This window comes from Artemia sp. Qi Xiang Cuo, chromosome 14 (genome assembly GCF_049724085.1).
Source record: "Artemia sp. Qi Xiang Cuo chromosome 14, ASM4972408v1, whole genome shotgun sequence".
NCBI lineage: Eukaryota > Metazoa > Arthropoda > Branchiopoda > Anostraca > Artemiidae > Artemia > Artemia sp. Qi Xiang Cuo.
In genome coordinates this window covers 18,072,063-18,097,910 of record NC_142807.1, presented here as the reverse complement: position 1 = coordinate 18,097,910, position 25,848 = coordinate 18,072,063, and the positions used below count along the sequence as shown (strand labels likewise).

The 25,848-nt window shown below is 34.0% G+C and overlaps 2 protein-coding genes across 2 annotated transcripts in view; both read right to left on the bottom strand.

The window, feature by feature from the left end:
- Window positions 1–19,169, bottom strand: part of LOC148944230 (uncharacterized) — a 404,320-nt gene extending 385,151 nt beyond the window's left edge. Inside the window, exon 1 of the mRNA XM_089099872.1 lies at window positions 19,136–19,169. The gene's annotated coding sequence lies outside the window, so the exon portion shown is untranslated. The remainder of the gene's footprint in view (window positions 1–19,135) is intronic.
- A 3,326-nt stretch (window positions 19,170–22,495) lies between these two features.
- Window positions 22,496–22,927, bottom strand: LOC148944229 (hepatoma-derived growth factor-like). Its single transcript, XM_089099870.1, has one exon. The coding sequence runs from the start codon at window positions 22,925–22,927 to the stop codon at window positions 22,496–22,498; it is 432 nt and encodes a 143-aa protein (XP_088955996.1).
- Between the last annotated feature and the right edge of the window lie 2,921 nt (window positions 22,928–25,848).

Below are 25,848 nucleotides of genomic sequence, written 5' to 3'. Positions count from 1 at the left end.
TCAATGAAAAGAAAAAAGTTATAGTCAAATTCTATTTTCTCCAAAGAAAATAAAAATCTCCGAGTGGAAGGATTTTGCACGGTGATTAGCACTTTATTTCTGAGTTTTCTCGAAGAATTGCAAAATGTTCAAGTTCTCTTCTGAATTTTCTTAAAGAAGAGAAAAAGTTAACTCAATTCTGAATTTTACCAAAGAAAATGAAAAAAAGCTTCCACTTCAGTTTTTAATTTCTCAAAAGGCATTAAAAATTTAAAGTTCTGTTCTAATTTTTTTCATAGAAGATAGGAAAACTTATACTATGATTGTGTATATTTACAATGAAAATAAAAAGTTCTACTTTAGTTCTAATTTTCTCAATGAAGTGAAGAAAAGTTCAAGTTCTCTTCAGAATTTTCTCAATGAAAAAGAAATAAGTTACAGATCAGTTCTGGTTTTTCTCAAAGAGATTAAAAATTTAAAGTTCTGCTCTAAATTTTTCCGTGGAAGATAGGAAAAGTTATACTATGATTGTGTATATTTTCCAATAAGATAGAAATTTTCACTCTAATTCTAAATTTTTATAATTTCACTTCGGATTTTTCTCAAAGAGGTGAAAAATTTTAAGTTCTGTTCTAAGTTTTACCGTAGATACATCAATTCTGAATTTTTCCTACAAGAAGAGAAACAGTTCAGCTTGAATTACATATTTTCTCAAAGAAGTGAAGAAAACTTCAAGTTCTGTTCCAAATCTTTCGTAGAAGATAGAAAAAATTTATACTTTAATCGTGAATATTCTCCATTACGATAAGGAGCTACACTTTAACTCTGAGTTTTCTCGAAGAAGTGCAAAATAATTAAGTTCTCTTCTGAATTTTCCTAAAGAAGAGAAAAATTTAGCACAATTCTGAAATTTACCAAAGAAAGTGAAAAAGCTTCCACTTCAATTCTTAATCTCTCAAAAGGCATAAAAAATTTAAAGTTCTGTTCTAAATTTTTCCATAGAAGATAGGAAAAGTTATACTATGATTGTGTATATTTTCAATGAAAATAAAAAGTTTCACTTTAATTCTAATTTTCTCAATGAAGTGAAGAAAAGTTCAAGTTCTCTTCAGAATTTTCTCAATGAAAAAGAAATAAGTTACAGATCAGTTCTGGTTTTTCTCCAAGAGAGGAAAAATTTAAAGTTCTCTTCCAAATTTTTCTTAGAAGATAGAAAAAAGTTATACTTTTGATCGTGAATATTCACCATGACGATAAGAAGCTACACTTTAATTCTGAATTTTCTCAAAGAAGTGCAAAATGTTCAAGTTCTCTTCTAAATTTTCTTAAAGAAGAGAAAAAGTTAACTCAATTCTGAGTTTTAACAAAGAAAATGAAAAAAAGCTTCCACTTCAGTGCTTAATTTCTCAAAAGGCATAAAAAATTTAAAGTTCTGTCCTAAATTTTTCAATAGAAGATAGAATAAATTATACTATGATTGTGTATATTTACAATGAAAATAAAAAGTTTCACTTTAATTCTAATTTTCTCAATAAAGTGAAGAAAAGTTCAAATTCTCTTCAGAATTTTCTCAATGAAAAAGAAATAAGTTACATATCAGTTCTGGTTTTTCTCAAAGAGATGAAAAATTTAAAGTTTACTTATAAATTTTACCGTAAATACTTTGATTCTGAATTTTTTCTCCAAGAAGAGAAAAGGTTCTGCTTTAATTCTATATTTTCTCAAAGAAGTGAAGAAAAGTACAAGTTCTCTTCTGAATGTTTTCAAAGAAAAGAGAAAAGGTTCCACTTTAATTCTGAGTTTTCATAACGAAGTGAAGAAAAGTTCAAGTTCTCTTCTGAATTTTCTCAATGAAAAGAAAAAAGTTATAGTCAAATTCTATTTTCTCCAAAGAAAATAAAAATCTCCGAGTGGAAGGATTTTGCACGGTGATTAGCACTTTATTTCTGAGTTTTCTCGAAGAAGTGCAAAATGTTCAAGTTCTCTTCTGAATTTTTTTAAAGAAGAGAAAAATTTAACTCAATTCTGAATTTTACCAAAGAAAATGAAAAAAAGCTTCCACTTCAGTTTTTAATTTCTCAAAAGGCATTAAAAATTTAAAGTTCTGTTCTAATTTTTTTCATAGAAGATAGGAAAAGTTATACTATGATTGTGTATATTTACAATGAAAATAAAAAGTTCTACTTTAATTCTAATTTTCTCAATGAAGTGAAGAAAAGTTCAAGTTCTCTTCAGAATTTTCTCAATGAAAAAGAAATAAGTTACAGATCAGTTCTGGTTTTTCTCAAAGAGATTAAAAATTTAAAGTTCTGCTCTAAATTTTTCCGTGGAAGATAGGAAAAGTTATACTATGATTGTGTATATTTTCCAATAAGATAGAAATTTGCACTCTAATTCTAAATTTTTATAATTTCACTTCGGATTTTTCTCAATGAGATGAAAAATTTTAAGTTCTGTTCTAAATTTTACCCTAGATACATCGATTCTGAATTTTTCCTACAAGAAGAGAAAAAGTTCAGCTTGAATTACATATTTTCTCAAAGAAGTGAAGAAAAGTTCAAGTTCTGTTCCAAATCTTTCATAGAAGATAGAAAAAAGTTATACTTTAATCGTGAATATTCTCCATTACGATAAGGAGCTACACTTTAACTCTGAGTTTTCTCGAAGAAGTGCAAAATATTTAAGTTCTCTTCTGAATTTTCCTAAAGAAGAAAAAAATTTAGCACAATTCTGAAATTTACCAAAGAAAATGAAAAAGCTTCCACTTCAGTTCTCAATCTCGCAAAAGGCATAAAAAATTTAAAGTTCTGTTCTAAATTTTTCCATAGAAGATAGGAAAAGTTATACTATGATTGTGTATATTTTCAATGAAAATAAAAAGTTTCACTTTAATTCTAATTTTCTCAATGAAGTGAAGAAAAGTTCAAGCTCTCTTCAGAATTTTCTCAATGAAAAAGAAATAAGTTACAGATCAGTTCTGGTTTTTCTCAAAGAGATGAAAAATTTAAAGTTCTCTTCCAAATTTTTCTTAGAAGATAGAAAAAAGTTATACTTTTGATCGTGAATATTCACCATGACGATAAGAAGCTACACTTTAATTCTGAATTTTCTCAAAGAAGTGCAAAATGTTCAAGTTCTCTTCTAAATTTTCTTAAAGAAGAGAGAAAGTTAACTCAATTCTGAATTTTATCAAAGAAAATTAAAAAAAGCTTCCGCTTCAGTTCTTAATTTCTCAAAAGGCATAAAAAATTTAAAGTTCTGTTCTAAATTTTTTCCATAAAAGATAGTAAAAGTTATACTATGATTGTGTATATTTACAATGAAAATAAAAAGTTTCACTTTAATTCTAATTTTCTCAAAAAAGTGAAGAAAAGTTCAAATTCTCTTCAGAATTTTCTCAATGAAAAAGAAATAAGTTACATATCAGTTCTGGTTTTTCTCAAAGAGATGAAAAATTTAAAGTTTACTTATAAATTTTACCGTAAATACTTTGATTCTGAATTTTTCCTCCAAGAAGAAAAAAGTTTCTGCTTTAATTCTATATTTTCTCAAAGAAGTGAAGAAAAGTTCAAGTTCTCTTCTGAATGTTTTCAAAGAAAAGAGAAAAGGTTCCACTTTAATTTTGAGTTTTCACAACGAAGTGAAGAAAAGTTCAAGTTCTCTTGTGAATTTTCTCAAAGAAAATAAAAAAGTTATAGTCAAATTCTATTTGCTCCAAAGAAAATTAAAAATCTCCGAGTGGAAGGATTTTGCACGGTGATTAGCACTTTATTTCTGAGTTTTCTCGAAGAAGTGCAAAATGTTCAAGTTCTCTTCTGAATTTTCTTAAAGAAGAGAAAAAGTTAACTCAATTCTGAATTTTACCAAAGAAAATGAAAAAAAGCTTCCACTTCAGTTTTTAATTTCTCAAAAGGCATTAAAAATTTAAAGTTCTGTTCTAATTTTTTTCATAGAAGATAGGAAAAGTTATACTATGATTGTATATATTTACAATGAAAATAAAAAGTTCTACTTTAATTCTAATTTTCTCAAGGAAGTGAAGAAAAGTTCAAGTTCTCTTCAGAATTTTCTCAATGAAAAAGAAATAAGTTAGAGATCAGTTCTGGTTTTTCTCAAAGAGATGAAAAATTTAAAGTTCTGCTCTAAATTTTTCCGTGGAAGATAGGAAAAGTTATACTATGATTGTGTATATTTTCCAATAAGATAGAAATTTGCACTCTAATTCTAAATTTTTATAATTTCACTTCAGATTTTTCTCAATGAGATGAAAAATTTTAATTTCTGTTCTAAATTTTCCCCAGATACATCGATTCTCAATTTTTCCTACAAGAAGAGAAAAAGTTCAGCTTGAATTACATATTTTCTCAAAGAAGTGAAGAAAAGTTCAAGTTCTGTTCCAAATCTTTCATAGAAGATAGAAAAAAGTTATACTTTAATCGTGAATATTCGCCATTACGATAAGGAGCTACACTTTAACTGAAGAAGTGCAAAATATTTAAGTTCTCTTCTGAATTTTCCTAAAGAAGAGAAAAATTTAGCACAATTCTGAAATTTACCAAATTTACTTTTTGAAATTTACTTTTGATCGCGAATATTCACCATGACGATAAGAAGCTACACTTTAATTCTGAGTTTTCTCAAAGAAGTGCAAAATGTTCAAGTTCTCTTCTGAATTTTCTTAAGGAAGAGAGAAAGTTAACTCAATTCTGAGTTTTACCAAAGAAAATGAAAAAAAGCTTCCACTTCAATGTTTAATTTCTCAAAAGGCATGAAAAATTTAAAGTTCTGTCCTAAATTTTTCCATAGAAGATTGAATAAATTATACTATGATTGTGTATATTTACAATGAAAATAAAAAGTTTCACTTTAATTCTAATTTTCTCAATAAAGTGAAGAAAAGTTCAAATTCTCTTCAGAATTTTCTCAATGAAAAAGAAATAAGTTACATATCAGTTCTGGTTTTTCTCAAAGAGATGAAAAATTTAAAGTTTACTTATAAATTTTACCGTAAATACTTTTATTCTGAATTTTTTCTCCAAGAAGAGAAAAGGTTCTGCTTTAATTCTATATTTTCTCAAAGAAGTGAAGAAAAGTACAAGTTCTCTTCTGAATGTTTTCAAAGAAAACATTCAGATTTGTCATGTTTGTCAGTTATGATTGTCAATATTTTCCATGAAGGTAAAAAGTTTCATTTTTAATTCTAAATTTTCTTAATTTTAAGAAATTAAGAAAATTAAAGACATAAAAAATTTAAGTTACGTTCTAAATTTTTCCATAGAAGATAGGAAAAGTTATACTATGATTGTCAATATTTTCCATGAAGGTAAAAAGTTTCATTTTTAATTCTAAATTTTCTTAATTTTAATTCCGATTTTTCTCAAAGAGAAGAAAAATTTAAAGTTCTCTTCCAAAATTTTCCTAGAAGATAGAAAAAAGTTATACTTTGATCTTGAATATTCACCATGACGATAAGGAGCTACACTTTAATTCTGATTTTTCTCGAATAAGTGCAAAATGTTCAAGTTCTCTTATGAATTTTCTTAAAGAAGAGAAAAAGTTAACTCAATTCTGAATTTTACCAAAGAAAATGAAAGAAGCTTCCACTTCAGTTCTTTATTTTCTCAAAAGGCATACAAAATTTAAAGTTCCGTTCTAAATTTTTCCATAGAAGATAGGAAAAGTTATACTACCATTGTGTATATTTTCAATGAAAATAAAAAGTTTCACTTTAATTATAATTTTCTCAATGAAGTGAAGAAAAGTTCAATTTCTCTTCAGAATTTTCTCAATGAAAAAGAAATCAGTTCTGGTTTTTCTCAAAGAGAGGAAAAATTTAAAGTTCTCTTCCAAATTTTTCTTAGAAGATAGAAAAAAGTTATACTTTGATCGTGAATATTCACCATGAAGATAAGGAGTTAAACTTTAATTCTGAATTTTCTCGAGGAAGCGCAAAATGTTTAAGTTCTCTTCTGAATTTTCTTAAAGAAGAGAAAAAGTTAACTAATTTCTGAAATTTATCGCAGAAAATGAAAAAAGGCTTCCACTTCAGTTCTTAATTTCTCAAAAGGCATAAAAAATTTAAAGTTCTGTTCTAAGTTTATCCATAAAAGATAGGAAAAGTTATACTATGATTGTGTATATTTACAATGAAAATAAAAAGTTTCACTTTAATTCTAATTTTCTCAAAAAAGTGAAGAAAATTTCAAGTTCTCTTCCGAATTTTCTCAATGAAAAAGAAATAAGTTACATATCAGTTCTGGTTTTTCTCAAAGAGATGAAAAATTTAAAGTTTACTTCTAAATTTTGCCGTAAATACTTCGATTCTGAATTTTTCCTCCAAGAAGATAGGAAAAGTTATACTATGATTGTGAATATTTTCCATGAAGATAAACAGTTTCATTTTTAATTCTAAATTTTCTTAATTTTAATTCCGATTTTTCTCAAGGAGATGAAAAATTTAAAGTTCTCTTCCAAAATTTTCTTAGAAGATAGAAAAAAGTTATACTTTGATCGTGAATATTCACCATGACGATAAGGAGCTACACTTTAATTCTGAGTTTTCTCGAAGAAGTGAAAAATGTTCAAGTTCTCTTCTGAATTTTCTTAAAGAAGAGAAAAAGTTAACTCAATTCTGAATTTTACCAACGAAAATGAAAAAAGCTTCCACTTATGTTCTTAATTTCTCAAAAAGCATAAAAATTTAAAGTTCTGTTCTAAATTTTTCACAGAAGATAGGAAAAGTTATACTATGATTCTGTATATTTTCAATGAAAATAAAAAGTTTCACTTTAATTCTAATTTTCTCAATGAAGTGAAGAAAAGTTCAAGTTCTCTTAAGAATTTTCTCAATGAAAAAGAAATAAGTTACAGATTAGTTCTGGTTTTTCTCAAAGAGATGAAAAATTTAAAGTTCTCTTCCAAATTTTTCTTAGAAGATAGAAAAAAGTTATACTTTGAACGTGAATATTCACCATAACGATAAGGAGCTACACTTTAATTCTGAGTTTTCTCGAAGAAGTGCCAAATGTTCAGGTTCTCTTCTGAATTTTCTTAAAGAAGAGAAAAAGTTAACTCAGTTCTGAATTTTACCAAAGATAACGAGAAAAAACTTCCACTTCAGTTCTTAATTTCTCAAAAGTCATAAAAAATTTAAAGTTCTGTTCTAAATTTTTCCATAGAAGATAGGAAAAGTTATACTATCATTGTGTATATTTACAATGAATATAAAAAGTTTCACTTTAATTTTAATTTTCTCAATGAAGTGAGGAAAAGTTCAAGTTCTCATCAGAATTTTCTCAATGAAAAAGAAATAAGTTATAGGTCAGTTCTGGTTTTTCTCAAAGAGATGAAAAATTTAAAGTTTTGTTCTAAATTTTTCCATAGAAGATAGGAAAAGTTATGCTATGATTGTGTATATTTTCAATGAAAATAAAAAGTTCCACTTTAATTAAAATTTTCTCAATGAAGTGAAGAAAAGTTCAAGTTCTCTTCAGAATTTTCTCAATGAAAAAGAAGTAAGTTACATATAAGTTCTTGTTTTTATCAAAGAGATGAAAAATTTAAAGTTCTGTTCTAAATTTTACCGTAGATACTTCGATTCTGAATTTTTCCTACAAGAAGAGAAAAGGTTCTGCTTTAATTCTATATTTTCTCAAAGAAGTGAAGAAAAGCTCAAGTTCTCTTCTGAATGTTTTCAAAGAAAAGAGAAAAGGTTCCACTTTAATTCTGAGTTTTCATAACGAAGTGAAGAAAAGTTCAAGTTCTCTTCTGAATTTTCTCAAAGAAAAGAAAAAAGTTATAGTCCAATTCTATTTTCTCCAAAGAAAATAAAAAACCTCCGAGTGGGGAGGATTTTGCAATGATTTTGCACGGGGATTAGCACTTTAATTCTGAGTTTTCTCGAAGAAGTGCAATATTTTCAAGTTCTCTTCTGAATTTTCTTAAAGAAGAGAAAAAGTTAACTCACTTCTGAATTTTACCAAAGAAAATGAAAAAAAGCTTCCACTTCAGTTCTTAATTTCTCAAAAGGCATAAAAAATTTAAAGTTCTGTTCTAAATTTTTCCATAGAAGATAGGAAAAGTTATACTATCATTGTGTATATTTTCAATGAAAATAAAAAGTGTCACTTTAATTCTAATTTTCTCAATGAATTGAAGAAAAGTTCAAGTTCTCTTCAGAATTATCTCAATGAAAAAGAAATACGTTACAGATCAGTTCTGGTTTTTCTCTAAGAGAGTAAAAATTTAAAGTTCTGTTCTAAATTTTGCCTTAGATACATTGATTCTGAATTTTTCCTCCAAGAACAGAAAAGTTTCTGCTTTAATTCTATATTTTCTCAAAGAAGTGAAGGAAAGTTCAAGTTCTCTTCTGAATGTTTTCAAAGAAAAGAGAAAAGGTTCCACTTTAATTCTGAGTTTTCACAACGAAGTGAAGAAAAGTTCTCTTCTGAATTTTCTCAAAGAAAAGAATTTTTTACTAAAGCAAGTGCTACCATCTATTCCAATTAAGGTATAGATGGCGACACAACTGATTTTTCCTTCACCCGGGCACCTGCAGCCAACCTACAATCCCACCCTCTTTTTCAAGTAAATACATTCACGTTAAGTTCATTTAGGTTCACTTAGCGTGGCGCGCCACTCTAAGTGGTGAAAAAGATGAGTACTTCAACTTGTAAATTTGGTTTAGGAAGGACATTACGTAAAGAACTTGTTCTGAAAAGATATAATAAAACCTTTTGAAACGTATTGCTTGATGTTGGGGTATTTAAGGAGTCTTAAAGTAAAGTTGTGGTGAAAAAGATGAGCACTTCTGCTTGTAAAATTGATTTAGTATGAACATTATGTAAAGAACTAGTTTTGTAACGATATAATAGAGCTTTTTTAAGCGTATTACTTGGTGTTGGGGTTTGCAAAAAGTCGTAAGGTAAAGTTGTGGTGAAAAAGATGAGTACTTCAACTTGTAAAATTGGTTTAGGATGGACATTACGTAAGGAACTTGTTCTGAAAAGATATATTCGGGGGGTGCCAAAAAGCCTTTTCAAATGTGGGGGCTTTTCTTTGTCTCAAGTGCACAAAAAAAAGTATCAAAAAATTGGGAGGGGGGCTCTTTGGGGCCCAGGGAGATGGGGACCCTCTGGGGTTGGGGTAGGGGACCTTACAACACTTTTCAAATGGAACTTGTGTATTATAATGACCACAGAGTTTCACCCGAAATCATCTTCTAAATCATCTTCTAAAATCATCTTCTAAAATGTCTCAAACTGTTTCGCCTAAATCATCTTCTAAAATGTCTCAAACTGTTTCGCCTAAATCATCTTCTAAATCTCTCAAATTGTTTCGCCTAAATCATCTCTAAACGTAATTTATGTGTGTTCCTTTTGTTTTGGCATCCCTGCGCTGTCACGTTTGAAATTCCCAGGAAAAAATTCCCGCGTTATCTCTTCATCTCTAAGGTGTTCTTGGTTACTCTATTAAGGCTTCGATAGAATATTAATTTATCGCTAAGCCTAAAGACCTGAGAAGCCATATTTAAAAATATAATATCAATTTATCTCTGTCACTAAAGACCATTTATCCCTCAGATTTAAAGATCAAAGAAGCCATAATGTTTCTTACTTCCTCTTTCGCGGTTCAATAATTCCCGACCAATTATGCAAATCAATTTCTCAGAAATCTAGTTCCCCTCTTGTTCTATTCGATTATGAAATCAATTTCTCAGAAATATGTCCCCCTTTGTGGATCAATAATCCTTGCCCCGTTAGAATTCAATGCACATGTGCAAACTTCGTCCCGGAGCCAAATAAATCGACCTTGAAAAAGGGGTCATTGACCCGTTAGTGGATCAATAATCCTTGAATAGATTATGTGTAAGTGGGACCTCCTGATAGGTCCCTACTGCCAGTAACGGATCATCTGTGTTAATCTACTCATTCTCAGCGAAAATATTCCTAGGTCACCTTTTATTGTCTTATTGTGGGTCGTTACGTGAAGACCAATTAATCTTTTAATGTGTTGCAGCTGAATTGATTCCAATTGTGGTGCCGGGTCATGCCCCCAGAGTTCAGCTCCGTAATGGATAGTTGATAAAATTTCAGAATTAAAAACATATTTATGCATTTTTAGATCTTTTATACTTGAAAGCCTTGAATTGCGTAAAATGGCAGCTGAAACTGCTTTCCCTCTCTTAATCATCTCTTTTACATGATCTTTCCATCCTCCTTTTGCTGAAAGTGTTACCCCCAAATATTAAAAATTTTGGCTCTCTTTTACTTTTTCACCTTTATAATAAAATTCTACTTTTTGATCATCATTATTCACACGAATTCCTCTAAAAACCACAATCTCAGTCATTTTGATATTCAACACTAGTTTCTTTCTATCTAAATATTCTTCCAATATACTCAATAAGATTTGGAGCTCCTCTGGTGACTTGCCTATCAACACTGCATCATCAGCAAAAAGCAACAGAGATTACGTCAGGCTCCCTAGTGACATCGTAGGGGCCCATACCTTTTTAAAATGGTTTACAATATCATTTATATACAACGTGAACAACCTAGGCGAAATACTACTGCCCTGTTTTACTCCTTTTCTAATTTCAAACGGCGACGATAATCCCTTCCCTAAAACTTTAACTATACCAAATGTCTATCTATACATATCAGCTAATATCCAAACGAAAAGTCTTGGTAAGCCTACCTTTAACAGTTCTAAGCACTGGAAAATCCTATCAATACTGTTGAAGGCCTTTTCTAGATCTAAAAATGCAACGTACAACCTATTCTTCCCTTTTGAATATTTCTCTACAAGCGCCTCTAGGACTAAGACCCTATCAATAGCATTATATCCATCTCGAAATCCTGCCTCCTCCTCCTTCAAAACCCTATATTTTTCTAACCAATGAGCTAATCTAGCATCTAGTATTCTTTCTAATATTTTGCTAAGACTAGATTCTTTCTAATATTTTGCTAAGACTAGGTACTAAAGATATCGGTCGATAATGACTGTGATCCGCTGGGTCTCCCTTTTTGAATAGCGGCAAAATCAATGATGTTTTCCGCGGCGAGGGCCATTCTCCAGAAGCCAGAACTGAGTTGAAGATAGTCAAGAAGATGGGCATATATAAAAGTTGGAATTGTTTCAGGTTCTTTGTTGGGACTCCATCGCTACCATGTGCTGATCCACCTTCCATGGCGCTCATGCATTCTTCGATTTCTTCTTCCGATGCGGGTTTTATCAGATCATAATCGTGTTCTTTCAGTGGGAGACTGATCTCATTCTCTGTATTCGATAATTCGTCGCTGAACCAGCAGTCAAACGAATAGTCTTCCTGAACCGCGTCGTTGTAGTATGTAGGCCATGTTTTCGGGTCAGGTACTTTTAGCTGAGCTATGGAGGCCCCTTTTTTTTTTTTCTCCAGACCGCAAGACCGCATATCGCTCTTTTCATAAAACTGGATCAGCTCCTCCTTACCTTTTTAAATAGCCAGTCTCTTCTTCTGTTTTAAAAGGCGTTTTTACTCCCGGCGAACATTTTTAAACCTTGTTACTGGTCGAAGCCTATTTTCCTCTTTTTCCTCTTCCCTCAAAATATGCAATTCTTTTATCAATTCTAATTTTTTTATTCTACAATCCTCATCAAAATATTCTAAAGCATTAAAGTCTCCTATATTCCCTAGAATTGGACCTGCTATTTCATGTAAAATCTCCGTGAACTCTTCTATCAAACTATCTTGGTTACTTATCTTCTCTAAATCATTTAGCCTTGTAGCTGTATCATCCTGTGAAAACGCTTCACTTAATTTAACATTTTCCTCTGTAGACAATTCCCTAGGTATCTGAGGTCTAACATTTTTATTATAAATACGACTTTCACTTGAAATATCCCTCTTATGGGGAGCACTCCTTGATCTAATTTCTAAAAATTCCGGTAGATGGTCCGATCCTACTAGCTTAAGGACATCCACATTAAGGTAATTCGGATCCCAGCGAATATCCACCAAAACATAATCAATTAAACTTGCTTTAGCCCCAGATACGCAGGTAAACTCTCCCCGATTTTTATCCTTTCCAAATCTTCCATTTCCAACCATCAAACTCGATTCTGCGCAGAGTGTCAGCAACCTTCTTCCCCATTGATTTATTCTTCTTTTTTCATCCCTGCTAGCTCTGGGAATCATGTAGACGGCTGGGACTGCTGACGGAATACCTGGAATTAACACATCTTTAAATTCAACTTCATCACTAGTATAAGTATTACAATCACCCATTAATATCAATCTATCATTTTCAAAATGAGCTCTTTTTTCATCTATTTCTTTTACCAACAAATTCCACGTATCTTCATTTCGGTACAAGCTATTTTGAGGCAGAATATAAATCGATCCTTTTACAATACACAGTCCATCCAAACATTCTAATCGAATCCAAATAACATTTTCTGATTTACTTTTCAGCTTTGTATAACTTTCGAAAGACTCATCTTTTATCAACACTGCAAGGCCTCCAAAATAACGATTGTTTATAGCTAACCCTCGGAATACACTTTTCACATTAAAACCTCTTACTTTTGGACTTTTCCTAGGACAATACCAGGTTTCTATTAATACTACAAATTCAAAATTTGACGAATCCCTTTCTGCAGAACCGAACTTATTTTTTTATACCCTTTACATTCCAAGATACAAACTTCAGGGTTTGGCCTTGTCGATGCTATTGGGCTCCGTAATCACTCGGGGGAGGGGGGAAGCTAACCGGTAATAATCTTCGCCCCTGGGCCTATTAATACCCCTGTACTGCCAAGGCTGATTTTTCTGTGGCTGCCTGAACGGGCGTGTGTTTTGTCTGTAAATTGGTGGCCAATTCCCTTCAGTAACCCGGCTTGTCAATGGCTCCTCATTTCTTTGCCGTACATTTCTAGTGGTGTGACTGTAAGTATTATCGACGGGGCTAATCTCGCTACTTTTACGACCTTTCCCTGTTCCTATTGTTTTCGACAAGTTGCTGTTTCTTTCAACTATCGTGTTAATGTCACCTTCATTACCAGAACAGTCCGACTGATCTGAAGGGCAAATCTGGACTGAGCTCTGGTTATTTTCATTCACATTAGTGGCATTTATACCCCTGATCTCTGAGTTACTTTGTGCTGGATTAGGGGGCCTAATTGGGTGGCTTATCGTCATTTCTTTTACTTTTTGACATTCACGGTCGTATGTGTACCTTTCACCTTCAATGATAAGCCTATCGCCTTTGAGCCGCGCATTTTGACCTTTTACAAGGGCTTGGGACAGCACTGGCTTAAAATTTTTCTAGCGTCGCGTTGATACGTAGTGTAGTCCGGAGCAGCCCCTACGCCGTTCTGTTTCAATCCAAAACTTTTCCTGAAAACCGCATTTTGTATTTCCAAGTCGTGCCACTTAACTATTACAGAGCCTGATCTCAGGCGGAAAGCATCCTTTATGTCCCTCAGAGAAAGCTGTAGGTTCGGGAGGCACCAGCTAAGAAACTTGCAAAGCTCATCCTTCAAACTCGACTGGGATGGACCAGTCGTAGGGGAATTGGAAAACACGAGGTTATAACGCTTTATTTCTGCCTCCAATGAGTCAATTTTCAGTGCAGACTCCCTGAGTCTGTTCCTCATTTCCGCTAGATCGTTTGAAATTTCTGATTTTGTAGTATCTAGCTGTTTACTAAAATTATTCATTTTTGCCTCTATACCGGATAGGCTGTTTGAAAGCTGTGGGATCAAATCCAGTTTGAAATTTATTTCACGCATAGACTGAGAATAGCGTCGGGATCTGACGCATCCGGAAGTTGAGGTGGCTGATTCTGGTTCCCCTCTATTTCTGCTTCCTTATTCAAGATAATTAAGATTGCCTACCTTATTCTGTGCCAGCAATATTCTCCGGCATTAGAGTTTGTTCGTTGCGTCCCGCTAGTAGGGAATAAGGTATTACTCCGGAACCTACATAATTTATTCCTGGATTATTGATCCACAAACGGGTCAATGACACCATTTTCAAGGTCAATCAGGGGCTGTTTCTAAGTGTATTGATCCGGGACGAAGTTTGCGCATTCGCTACAAGAGCACCAAACATTGTGGTGGAAATCACGAGAGGATCACAACTTTGTCTAGAATGGGATGAAGTATATGCAAGATATGTGATATCTTTGAGCAAATTTAAAATGGAGGATCAATTATGCTTTGCTGCAAAATTTGATATAGCGCATGTGAATAGACTTCAAAGTGCTTTAAGTGCAATAGTGAAGCATATCAAGGACAATAAGTTGTATCGCTAATTGTACATGTGTAATATTATTATTGTAATTATACAATAAAATTGTTTCGAAATCGAAAATGTACTCCATTTGTTAGATTAAGTAGAATGTTTCATGGGCAGTTTAGAGTCAGCAGTGAGAGTGATAGGATTGAAAAATGAATAAATTTGAGAAAAAGAGAATTAGATCGAATCTTGTGATTATGGAAAAACATTTGATTCTGGATGACGATTTTCTCGAGTTACCCGTTCAACGTAAGATACTCTCACAGGGAACACTTGACAATATAATAAAAACTGATTCTCCCCCATTGGACTATTGTATGAAACTTTGTCAATGTGACTCAAATACTTATACTCAATTCATTGATATATTAATTGGAACAAAGAAGAATAATATCATGGATGTACTTTTGAAAATATTACCAAAGATTCAATGTAGATGGCTCTCCCTTCGAAAGAGGTAGCGTCACAGAGTTACTCCTCTCACCATTCCCCCTACTGAATAAATGAGTTTTTTTTTATCTGTGAGAGAGTTGACATCGGAAACCAAAAAAAGTTTTCTATACATGTCCACTATGCATGTACACTCTTGGCAGTTGGTCATCATGTCAGTCAAATAATTAATTTATTTAATATGGACCCCTCAACGTACAAATAAAGATCAAACTGTTTGTCCGTAGAATCTCTTGGGAAATTTCAAGGCGTAAAAAGTGCCCTACTTATTATTAATAGCAGTCTGTTAACTGTGAATACCAGCTATTGGTTGTACATCTTTCAAACAATGAAGACGATTGAATTTTTTGATCCTCTTGGCCTACCCTATACATTCTACACTTCACGCATCAGCAACTATATTGAGAGCAGTGGGAAAACTATTATTCAAATTCAGAAGAGAGTGCAGGATCTGACGACTAAAAGCTGTGGCTTTCATGCGTTACTATATTACGTGTTCAGATGTCGCGGCTATACTTACAAGCAGTTTCTCAACATTTATGTAGACAATCCACGTCTGAACGACTTTATGGTGGAAAATATCCTCTCAGACCTGTATAATATTGCATAAAAAGTGTATGCGAATTTGTTTATTAATAAATGAAAAATGTATATACAACAATGTCTTTATTCTTCACTTTAGATTTCTTCTTCTGTGTATAGGCAACTGTCGTGAACCACTAATGCTGGTAAATCAATTAGATTCACTGTATATTGATCTTGATTGGCTGCAAAGTCAGGGTCACATTTTCTACAGTAGAATGTAACTTCACTCTTGCCATATCTCTTTGTATAGTCAATTATACTATTTGCATTCATATTGTGAAATTCACGTGTTTCAATTTGTCTATTTGAAGCAATATCACATACAGTGTTTTCAAATGGTGAATCACATTCTGTAACTGCCAAATAAAAATTACTATGTTCATAGTTATAATAGGCAGTGTCGTCACAACGATAACGTAGAAACCAAATTGTCTTGTTACCCCAACAGTCGAGTCGTAGACCAGAATCTTCCTCCCAAAATAGTTTAAATCCCCGACGATACCAATCTCGTAGAAATAAACTAAAATCACGTTTGGGGTTCTTTCCATTCATACCGGGGTAAGTATTCTCCCACTGATCACATTTGTCATAATGACAATTGGAGCATAGATGCCCTCTAGGGTGAGATACACAAATCTCTTCAAGACATGAATTACATCCTCTAATTTGTGCTGCATATCCTCTATGCAATTTACAAGGATTGCATAATTTATACTTTTCATTATAGTCATCAATAATTGTACAATTCTTACATTATGACCAATTGCCAAGAGTGTACATGCATAGTGGACATGTATAGAACATTTTTGGTTTTCGATGTCAACTCTCTCACAGTTAAAAAGAAACTGATCCTCGTTCGATAAATTCAGTGGGGAATGGGAGAGGAGTAACTCCGTGACGCTACCGCTTTCGATGGGGGAGCCATCTACATTGAATCTATGGCAATGTTTTCAAAAGTATATCCCCGATATTATTCTGCTTTCTTTCGATTAATATATCAATAAATTGAGTATAAGCATTTGAGTCACATCGACAAAGTTTCATACAATAGTCCTATGGGGGAGAATCAGTTTTCATTATATTGTCAAGTGTTCCCTGTGAAAATATCTTCCATTGAAGGGATAACTGGAGAAAATCATCATCCAGAATCAAATGTTTTTCCATAATCACAATATTCGATCTAACTCTCTCTTTCTCAAATATATTCATTTTTCAATCCTATCACTCTCACCGCTGACTCTAGACTGACCATGAATCATTCTACTTATTATAACAAAAAGAAAGGGACATTTTCGATTTCAAAACAATTTTATTGCAGAATTACAACAATAATATTACACATGTACAATAAGCGATACAGCTTATTGTCCTCGATATGCTTCACTATTGCACTTAAAGCACTTTGAAATCTATTCATATGTGCTATATCAAATTTTGCAGCAAAGCATAATTGATCCTCCATTTTAAATTTGCTCAAAGATATCACATATCTTGCATATACTTCATCCATTCCAGACAAAGTCGTGAGCCTCTCGTGATTTCCACCGCAATGTTTGGTGCTCTTGTATCATTGCTACCAACTCCACTATCAACTTCTAATAGTATAAACATTCCACTCATTATTATTACAAATATATCCTAATGAGTAAAGTCAAACTGTTCTCACTCCTTGAATTCTATTCACACACTAATAACAACTATAGCAAAAATCCTTCCTTATATTCACTGCAATCCTGTTCCCGTTATCGTATCAATACATTGCCCCTATTATCACATAATCAATTTTTCAGAAATCCTGTCCCCTCTAGTGGATCAATACACATAGAAACATCCCCTGATTGGCCTAGAAAGAGACACGTGATCCTGTCCCATTAGCGGATCAATACATTGCCCTTTTAGTGTTCAGTGCGCATGCGCAAACTTCGTCCCGGATCAATACACTTAGAAACAGCCCCTGACTGACCTTGAAAATGGTATCATTGACCCGTTAGTGGATCAATAATCCATGAATAAATTATGTAGGTTCCGGAGTAATACCTGATTCCCTACTCCCGCTTCAGCCCGGGAAACAGCTTTGTAGTACTCTCTTCCTCAGTTGTCAAAGAAATGAATCTTTATCCGGATTCCGGAGACGCTACTATGCTAGGGGGCGTGGCTAACTTCTCCCCGTCCTTGCGCACTGTATTGTGTATTAACTGTTTTAAACTTATAGATGTTATCGCTTTGAATGGCCGATGAATACTGAATTTTACACCCAACCCTATATATATACCAATTCAGGGTATATATTTGCACATTAGGGGGGGGGTGGGGGTAAATTTTGTTTCTGATGTAAATGAGAGGTACGTTAAAACTTTCCCCCCACCCCCCTAATGTGCAAATATATACCCTGAATTGGTATATATATATATATATATATATATATATATATATATATATATATATAGGTGGGGGTAAAATTCATTTCCGACAAAAATGATTATTATATTTGGAAAGAGCATAAAAAAAGGCATCGAATGGTATGTTTACTTTATTTGTAAGTCAATAATATGAATAACGAAACATTTATCAAAACCATGTTGTAGTTTTGTTTTAATGAAATATTTAATATATAGAGTTGGTATTTTGGTTAGGTTAAGTTACATTTTCCATGCACCACCGTTATATTTAACCCCCACCCCCCTAATATGAAAATATATTGCACGAACTATATTTATCCTATCTATCCCCCAAGCGTCTCACTTGCTTCAACCCGTATATCTGTAAATTGAATCAACTTAGGAGTTTTCTGAATAATGGACAAGTACCCTAAACGAAAACCAGGTTATCAGCTAATGAAGTTGACAGATGTCATAAGGAAATATTTAAGGGAAATAAGAACCTCTTGGGAGGGTTTTAAAAGAAAGTTTTCCAACGATTGTGATGGAGGAGGAGCGTGTGTAACTGTGTAAAGATTCTAACTTGTGTTTTACCCAATGTGAGTACGGTGGTTGAATTGTACGAGGGTTCAGTTACACGAGGGTTCAGTTGCATGGTGGTTCAGTTGCACGGTGGTTCAGTTGCACGGTGGTTCAGTTAGACGGTGGTTCAGTTGCACCGTGGTTCAGTTGTACGGTGGGTCAGTTACACGGTGGTTCAGTTACACGGGGGTTTAGTTAAATGGGGTTGATTTGCATGGGGTTGAGTTGCACGGGGGTTGAGTTGCACGAGGGTTCAGTTAAAGGGGGTTCCTTTGCATGAAGGTTCAGTAGCACGAGGTTTGCGTTGCACGGAGGTTCAGCTGCACGGGGGTTCAGTTGCACGGTGGTTCAGTTTCACGATGGTACAGTTGCATGGTGGTTCAGTTGCTCGGTGGTTCAGTTGTACGGTGGCTCAGTTACAGGGGATCAGTTGCTTGGGGTTCAGTTACACGGTGGATCAGTTAAAATGGAACCGTGGAAAACTGCATTGTAGCTATATTTCAATTAAATATCAATACTTTAGAAACAAATTTGAGCTATACATCTGCAGATTAGGGGAGGTGGGGGTAAAGTATAGCCGGTCCAACAATTCTTACTTCATAATATGTAGAATAATTGTACCTAACACATTAGGTATGCAGACCTTCTATACTTTCACCGCACCTCCGCCCCCCACCCCCCTGAATGTGCAAATATATAGCCCAAAAACTTTAGAAAAGTTTGTTTCTAAAGTATTATATTTTTATCATACTTAGGTATATTTCATTGTGATTAACGTAACTTCAATTCTTGAGTGTGTCCTAACTAACAAGGAAGTACCGAGGTCTTTTTTAGATTTAACCTAAAAAGAAGAATTTGCACTTGCGGCTCTTTTTCTTACCAAAGCAATATTTTATCCAATTTTAATATTGAACCCATCCAATCTCAATAGACAATGAATGTTTTCTTTGAATAGGTTCTTGAAACAAAAAAAGAAACAGGTTTGTGATTCTTCTTATCAAGAAACTTGATTAATACCGGATTCTTTCTTTATATAACTGTTAGAAATTAATTTTGCGGTTTTATGATGTAGTTTTGTTATTATTGGTCAGGAAGTAGATTTAGGATGAACACTTGCGTTAACAATCGATGATGTGAATAACACAAGCTAGAGATTACAACTCTCTAGTTTGATGAAAAATTAAATAACCAAAATGTAATAACAATATGAGAACTGATATTTGCGAGGACACTTCTGCAGAGAAATATGGGTACTTGTTAAGAATCCAGTAAACACACGAAGAACCGAATCTAAAATCTAAAGAAATCCTAATGAAAAACAGGTTTCCGCTGTCTTGTGAAGTATTGCTCACTCCGTGAAAAATGTTTAAACTTTAGTTTTTTGGGGTTGAAGGGGCAAAAAAAGGTACCTGGGTTAGGTTAGGCTACGTATTTAGTATATGGTATGCTTTACCCCCCCCCCCCACCCCCCTAATGTGCATATATACAGCCAAAATTTTGTTTCTAAACTATTATATAAAATTAAAGTTCAAAATAGGGATAAAATCCTTTTTAATAGACAGTGCATAGAAATTCACAAAAAATACCAGATATTTCGGTCAAATATACAGTGACCGTCATCAGTAGTATTAGCGTTCATTGTAAAATTAAACTAAAAAAATTTAAAACAAAAGTTTATATACGAAATAAAATAAAACTACATATTGTTTAATTCTCTAATTCTTTTCAAAGCGAAGGCGGAAGCTAGCCTCTTTGACCTTCTTGGATTCGGTTTATTAGCGTTCAATGATATAACATTTGGGCAAAGGTCAATGACATTGGGTGAATTGAACTTTACTCTGTCAGATTTTAATAGATTATCCTAGATAGATTTCAGCCCGAATTCACCTGTATCCCGATTCAGAGCAATATTCTTGAATAAGATTTTCTTTTCTTTATTTCAAGAGTCTCACGAAAATCTTGCTTTAAACTCCGATCCCTAGAAATCAAAGAAGGATTCTCGAACAAAATAAAATGGCCTGTAAAGTTGAAGATGTGTTTTGTAATAGCTGACGTAAAGTTTTTAAACTTAAGAGTATTGCTTTAAAGCCGAAGAAAAAGAATTTTTATACTATAGTGACATAATTTCCAAACTCTGGTTAATACGTCCCACATATTAGCTTCCGCAAGTACATGGGATCTGATAAACCCCACTTTGTTGCCCTAATGAAGTTAGATCCTTCCCAGAATTTAGAAAACTACCCAAAGCATTATTACTCTTGAAAGCTACCCTTAGACCATTACTCTGTAAAATTCTTTTAAGTTTTTCACTTAGCCCGGGTACATATGGCAAGGAACAAAAAACATCCTTCTGCCGAGTTGTCTCCAAGACTTCCTTAGAAATTTCTAGAAACTTTTTTCTTCTTTTTGAAAAAGTCTGGTTAATTAACCACTCTGGATACATGTTGCTTATTATTATTTTCCTTAGAAAAGACAATTCCTCCTCAAAAAATTTTGGAGAGCAAATACTAAAGATCCGGTCAGTTACAGAAATGATCAAACCAATTTTTACTTGGCGAGCGTGACCGGAACTATAAGACAAAAATCTATTGTAATTTGTCGGTTTTCTGTAAATTTTAAAATCCACACCATTTTCATTTTTTCAAAAGAAGAACATCAAGAAAAGGAAGTTTCCTATTCTCTTCTAGTTCAACTGTAGACTTTAAATCCCCCCCAAACAATAAAGATGTTCCAAAATTCTTTTAATTCCTCCTCCCCCTCCCATACTGAAATTATGTCATCCATATACCGGCCCCAAAAAATATGTTTTAAAAAATATGAATCTAACGCAATTGTTTCAATTTTTAAAAATATTTTGATATGTTTTAAATCAATGTTAGATTCATATTCATAGGGGTGCAAAATAGGTTGATCCGATAAACTTGCGTTAGAAGCAAGTTTAATTAACGCAAACTTGCGTTGATTAAGTAAACTACACTACTTTAGACTACGTTAGGGGGCGCGCCCCTCGCCCCGTGGATCTGCCACTGATTTCTATTGATCTTAATGGTAAAATTTTATTATGAAAAAAAAATAATGGAAACTTAGTCTGATACCCCACAAAAATGGGTTAAATTGAAATGAAAACTGCACCATTGAAATCTCTATAGCCGAAAACCCTGGGTATTACTGTCCCCAATCTTGAGCAACAAGGAAAATCACTTGTTCGCATGGGAAGCTTTTGTGGGTCTCCTTTCCATATTCTCCTCCAATTTTCGTCACCATTACTGTGGCGCTGAAATCCCCTTAAGTATCCTTATTCAGCTTTTTTTTTCAGCCGGTTGTTCCACGGCGTATATGTAATTTTATTCACATTTGGAGTCTAGTAACATGAAGTCACTAGACTCCATGTCAGTAAGCCAAGTCCAATTAGTTTCTGAAGCAAAAAAGTTCATTTTCGGTCTTTTTTCTTTAATATAATATTTGTTAAGAACTTAACTCTACACAGTAAACACTGCTGCTGTCAGAGGTCAATACAGAAAATTTTCAATTTTGCAAAAACTCGGTGTTGCAAATTATATAGTTTACTAGACATTTTAAGGTGTGTTTGACTTGCACGGACCGGTCTGCCCCTAGCACAAAATGTTATTTTTTTTGTATTCCAAATATCGTGTTTTTCTTGTCTAGTCAACTGGTATATTCATGACTTGGCTATGTTTCTCGAGTATCTTAGTTGAATCGTTTACAAGGGTTATAAAGTCAATCATTTTCCAGTTAATTATTCTTTTGAATTCTTTTAGATCGCTTTGGAATAAATTTGAGCATTCTTTCATAATCACTAGCTGTCCTTGGTAGCCCCATACTTTTGAAATATTGAGCTGAAGGCTCCTCTCCATATGAATATAGGACGAATCCATATAAACCGGTGAGAATATTAGCTGGAACTGTTATTTTATTTCACCTTTATTCATTTGAAGTACGAACTGAAATTTTCCGACAAATCGGCCTCCTCGCACATCCCTATAAAATACTTTCTGAGCCCGATTCACCTGGAAAACACCCAGTCTTCTAAGGGCCCTTCCTCCTTAGAGTGTATGGTTGTTGCAGTCAATAGATGAAGTTGCTTTCTTTTATTAGGGTTCTCCATTACTCCACTCTCCATTTTTGGAACTTCCCACTATACTCAAGGGTGATTGAGTCGTAATTATGCGAAACAATCAGTTCCGTCTCAACGAAGTTTTGTTGTTTTGTGCCGGCTGATTCAGCAACGTTTTCTTGAACCTTTTTTTTCAATGACTTTTACAATGTCAGTACGAATTTCGCCCACCTCAGCTTGTGTGGAAACAAGTTGATTGTGGAGACCTGAGGCATCGTTTGAAACATTAGCCGTTTTACTCGATACTTTCCGATCTCTTTTCCTGACAAATTCAAGGTTAATGTCTGGATTGCTCTCGTTTTCCCGAAAGGCATGAATTAAGCCCTTCTGTGTTTGCTTTGAGGCGTCGGCATAATTATCTTCAAAAGATACAACATTCTCAGCTATCAATACATGAAAATCATGAGATCCGTAGCAAAAAACGGTAAACTTAAGTATAGATTCTTTTGACTTAATAACATTTACAATATGAACTGGCCAAAGTGGATATCCCTTGAAATACGCCAAAGCTAAATCCCCTTTCTTGAAGTCCACCATTTTGAAAACAATGATCCAAAAAGAAACTTATCTTAACGCGGGCAGGCCCACGGAAGCAGTGGCGATCACCTTTGTTGGAATGGTGGCCCAGTGGATCGTGAAGTGAATTTCATAAAATTTAGTAATTCAAAATCAAAATTGTCCGTCAGTGATATCCAAAGAATTAAAAAGTCACTTGTGACTTTAATCCTTTAAAGTATTGTTACACTTCCGTAATCACTGAGTTAATTATATTTTCAAGCTCAAAGAAACCAGTTCAATTATGTGTTCACGCTTTGAAATCCAGATCAGTACTGAAATCCAGTTCATTACTGTAATCCAGTTTCAGTTCCCATAAAATGCACATATAATAAAATGCCCTTTCAATAGGGGAACTTAGAAAATGCCCTTTCAATAAAATGCCCTTTCAATTCCCATAAAATGCCCATATAATAAAATGCCCTTTATTGATAAAATGCCCTTTCAGTGCCCATAAACTGTCCATATAATAAAATGCCCTTTCAATAGGGGAGGTTAGAAAGTGCCCTTTTCAATAAAAAAAAAGAAAGATGTTCCAGTAGCAAAAAAAATTGCACCATAGCAAAGTGGTATATTCCACCATGTTCGGGCAACAAAGGCTATCTTTACCCGAAAGAGGGAAAAAAGCTACCGATGCAAAATTCTGAGATAGCCAATCGATTTAAAATTAACAAAGAGTTATATGGGTAGCCAAGGCCGTACCCAGGATTTTTTTTGGAGGGGGTTTTACTCAAAGATTTTTTTTAGGGGGGGGGGGCGTACACAAAAAAAAACTCAAAAATCGCATACAAAATTTGTTTAAATCCATTTTCGTTACGCTTTTACGAGTCAAACAAACATTTCGGGGGGGGAGGAGTTCCAACCCCCCTAACCCCCCCTCTGGGAACGGCCTTGTAGGTAGCTTCCATGTTTAAGAGGCAGTAATGCCGCGCGATGACGCAATTACTTTTAATGGTGTACATAGTCTATACAAAATACATCGTTAATATATACGGTTATTATAATATTATATTGAACCACGGTGGTTCATTTGAGGTTTCATGAAATCGGGCACAGGTGTGTCTGCTTATTCATAATCTTTAAGGTAGGGGGTTGGTGAATATTTGTGTGTGCAAGGTGTGGTGCGTCTGAAGCTACAAAAAGTACATTTGTATGCATGAATTACTTAGCTTCTGTGAGCCTTCAGATAAATATAGAGGTGTATTTAGAAGGGAAAGAGGCTAGAAACTAATGTACAATCTCCATTCATTCCAGGGAATATTTTTAGACTAAGCCTGTAATATGGGTGCCGCAGGGCGTTCGCAAATCTCTTATTAGCAATTTGGTTTTCTGTCTAACATGAAAGATTAAATAAGAAATAAGAAAACCAAAAAGTCTTCTGTATAACTTTATTCATACTTCTCTATAATAATTTGATGTTTAAAAAGTCATACAGAAGACTATATCATTCTCCATGTTTAAAGGAAACACAATATTTTTAATTAATTTCATTCTTATGTTCCTGGCCTCCCTCAGGCGATTCAACATGTCCCCAGGTGGCAATAGGGGAATGCTCTACAGATATGTACGGTACCTCCATAGGAGGCACGGACCAAGAGGGGGCCTTGTCCCTAGGGGTTCATAATAGAAACTGGAGCACCCTCGCCCGGGGTCATAAATACAGGTGGAGGAGGAAGAAGGCCCCTCAAATGTACACTCAACAGGGCCCACTGGTTTGTCCACAAGTCCCATGAGCTACAAACCTTCTCCCAGTAATGGGTTAAATTGTATGGTGATGCAGAACACCATCGCGGGAGGATCCTATACAGGAGGACAACTGCGGCAGGGCGTAAGATCCATATCTATGGACAACGGCCTCTGCAAAGGGCTGCCTCGACCCCTTCGGGGTACCTGCGAGACTGGGGACTTCGCGGTCAACTCTATTTCCACTTGAGGAGTGGCGCCCCTCAAGAAAATTATAGCCTAGTAAACGACATAATATTCACACGGGATTCTGACTAATGGACAATTCTTCTGGGCTTGGTATGTTTTGACGGTCGTCTTCGGGCTGAAAAACCTCTTCCTTGCTAATTTATCTTTTATGGGTTGCCTCCCTGTAGTAGAATAATATCTGTAGTCATGAATATATAACGAGTCAGAGGTATTAGGCTTGAGATTTTCTGTGCAGGATATTAACTCGTGTTGATAGAAGAGCATCACCAAGTGCTGAAAACCATGTTGTGACCAAGATAGGCGCAGGATTGCACAAAGCCCCCATCATGGAGGTTCCAGGGACTTCTTGCTGTCCGGTTCTAAGCCAGCTTAAATACTTCGGTAAAGACTTGAGAAGATATGTGATCCCCGTCCTGCACTGGTATCCGGGATCACTGCTTTTCCTGAGGCCAAAACAATTTCAATTATTAAAAGAACATGAAAACTGGAACTTGGAATGTTATGACGTTAAAAAATGACAACCGTATCGACATTTTGACTGATGAACTTAGACGATTCGAAAGGAACTAATTAGGAGTTTCAGAAAGTTATATCCCAGGGGTAGGAAGCTTGAAATTAGGTGATATAGAATTTGTTTACTCGGGCAGGAAGGATGGGATACATAGACAGGGAGTAGGGATCATGATGAATAAGGAAGCTGTTAAGTCTTTTTAGTCTGGGAAGGTATTAATAATAGAATGCTAATTGTTCATTTTATGACTAGAAAGTTCAGGGTATCAGTTATAGTAGTACACGCCCCTGTAAAACCGACTGACGTAGATACTAGTGACTCAGATGAATTTTATTTACAGTTACAGGAGCAAATAGACAGGGTCCAAGGTAGAAATATGATGTTTTTACTGGGAGATTTTAACGTTCAGATCGGTAGGAGTAGTGAGAGATTGTATCCTATCCTCGACAAATTTGGTGTA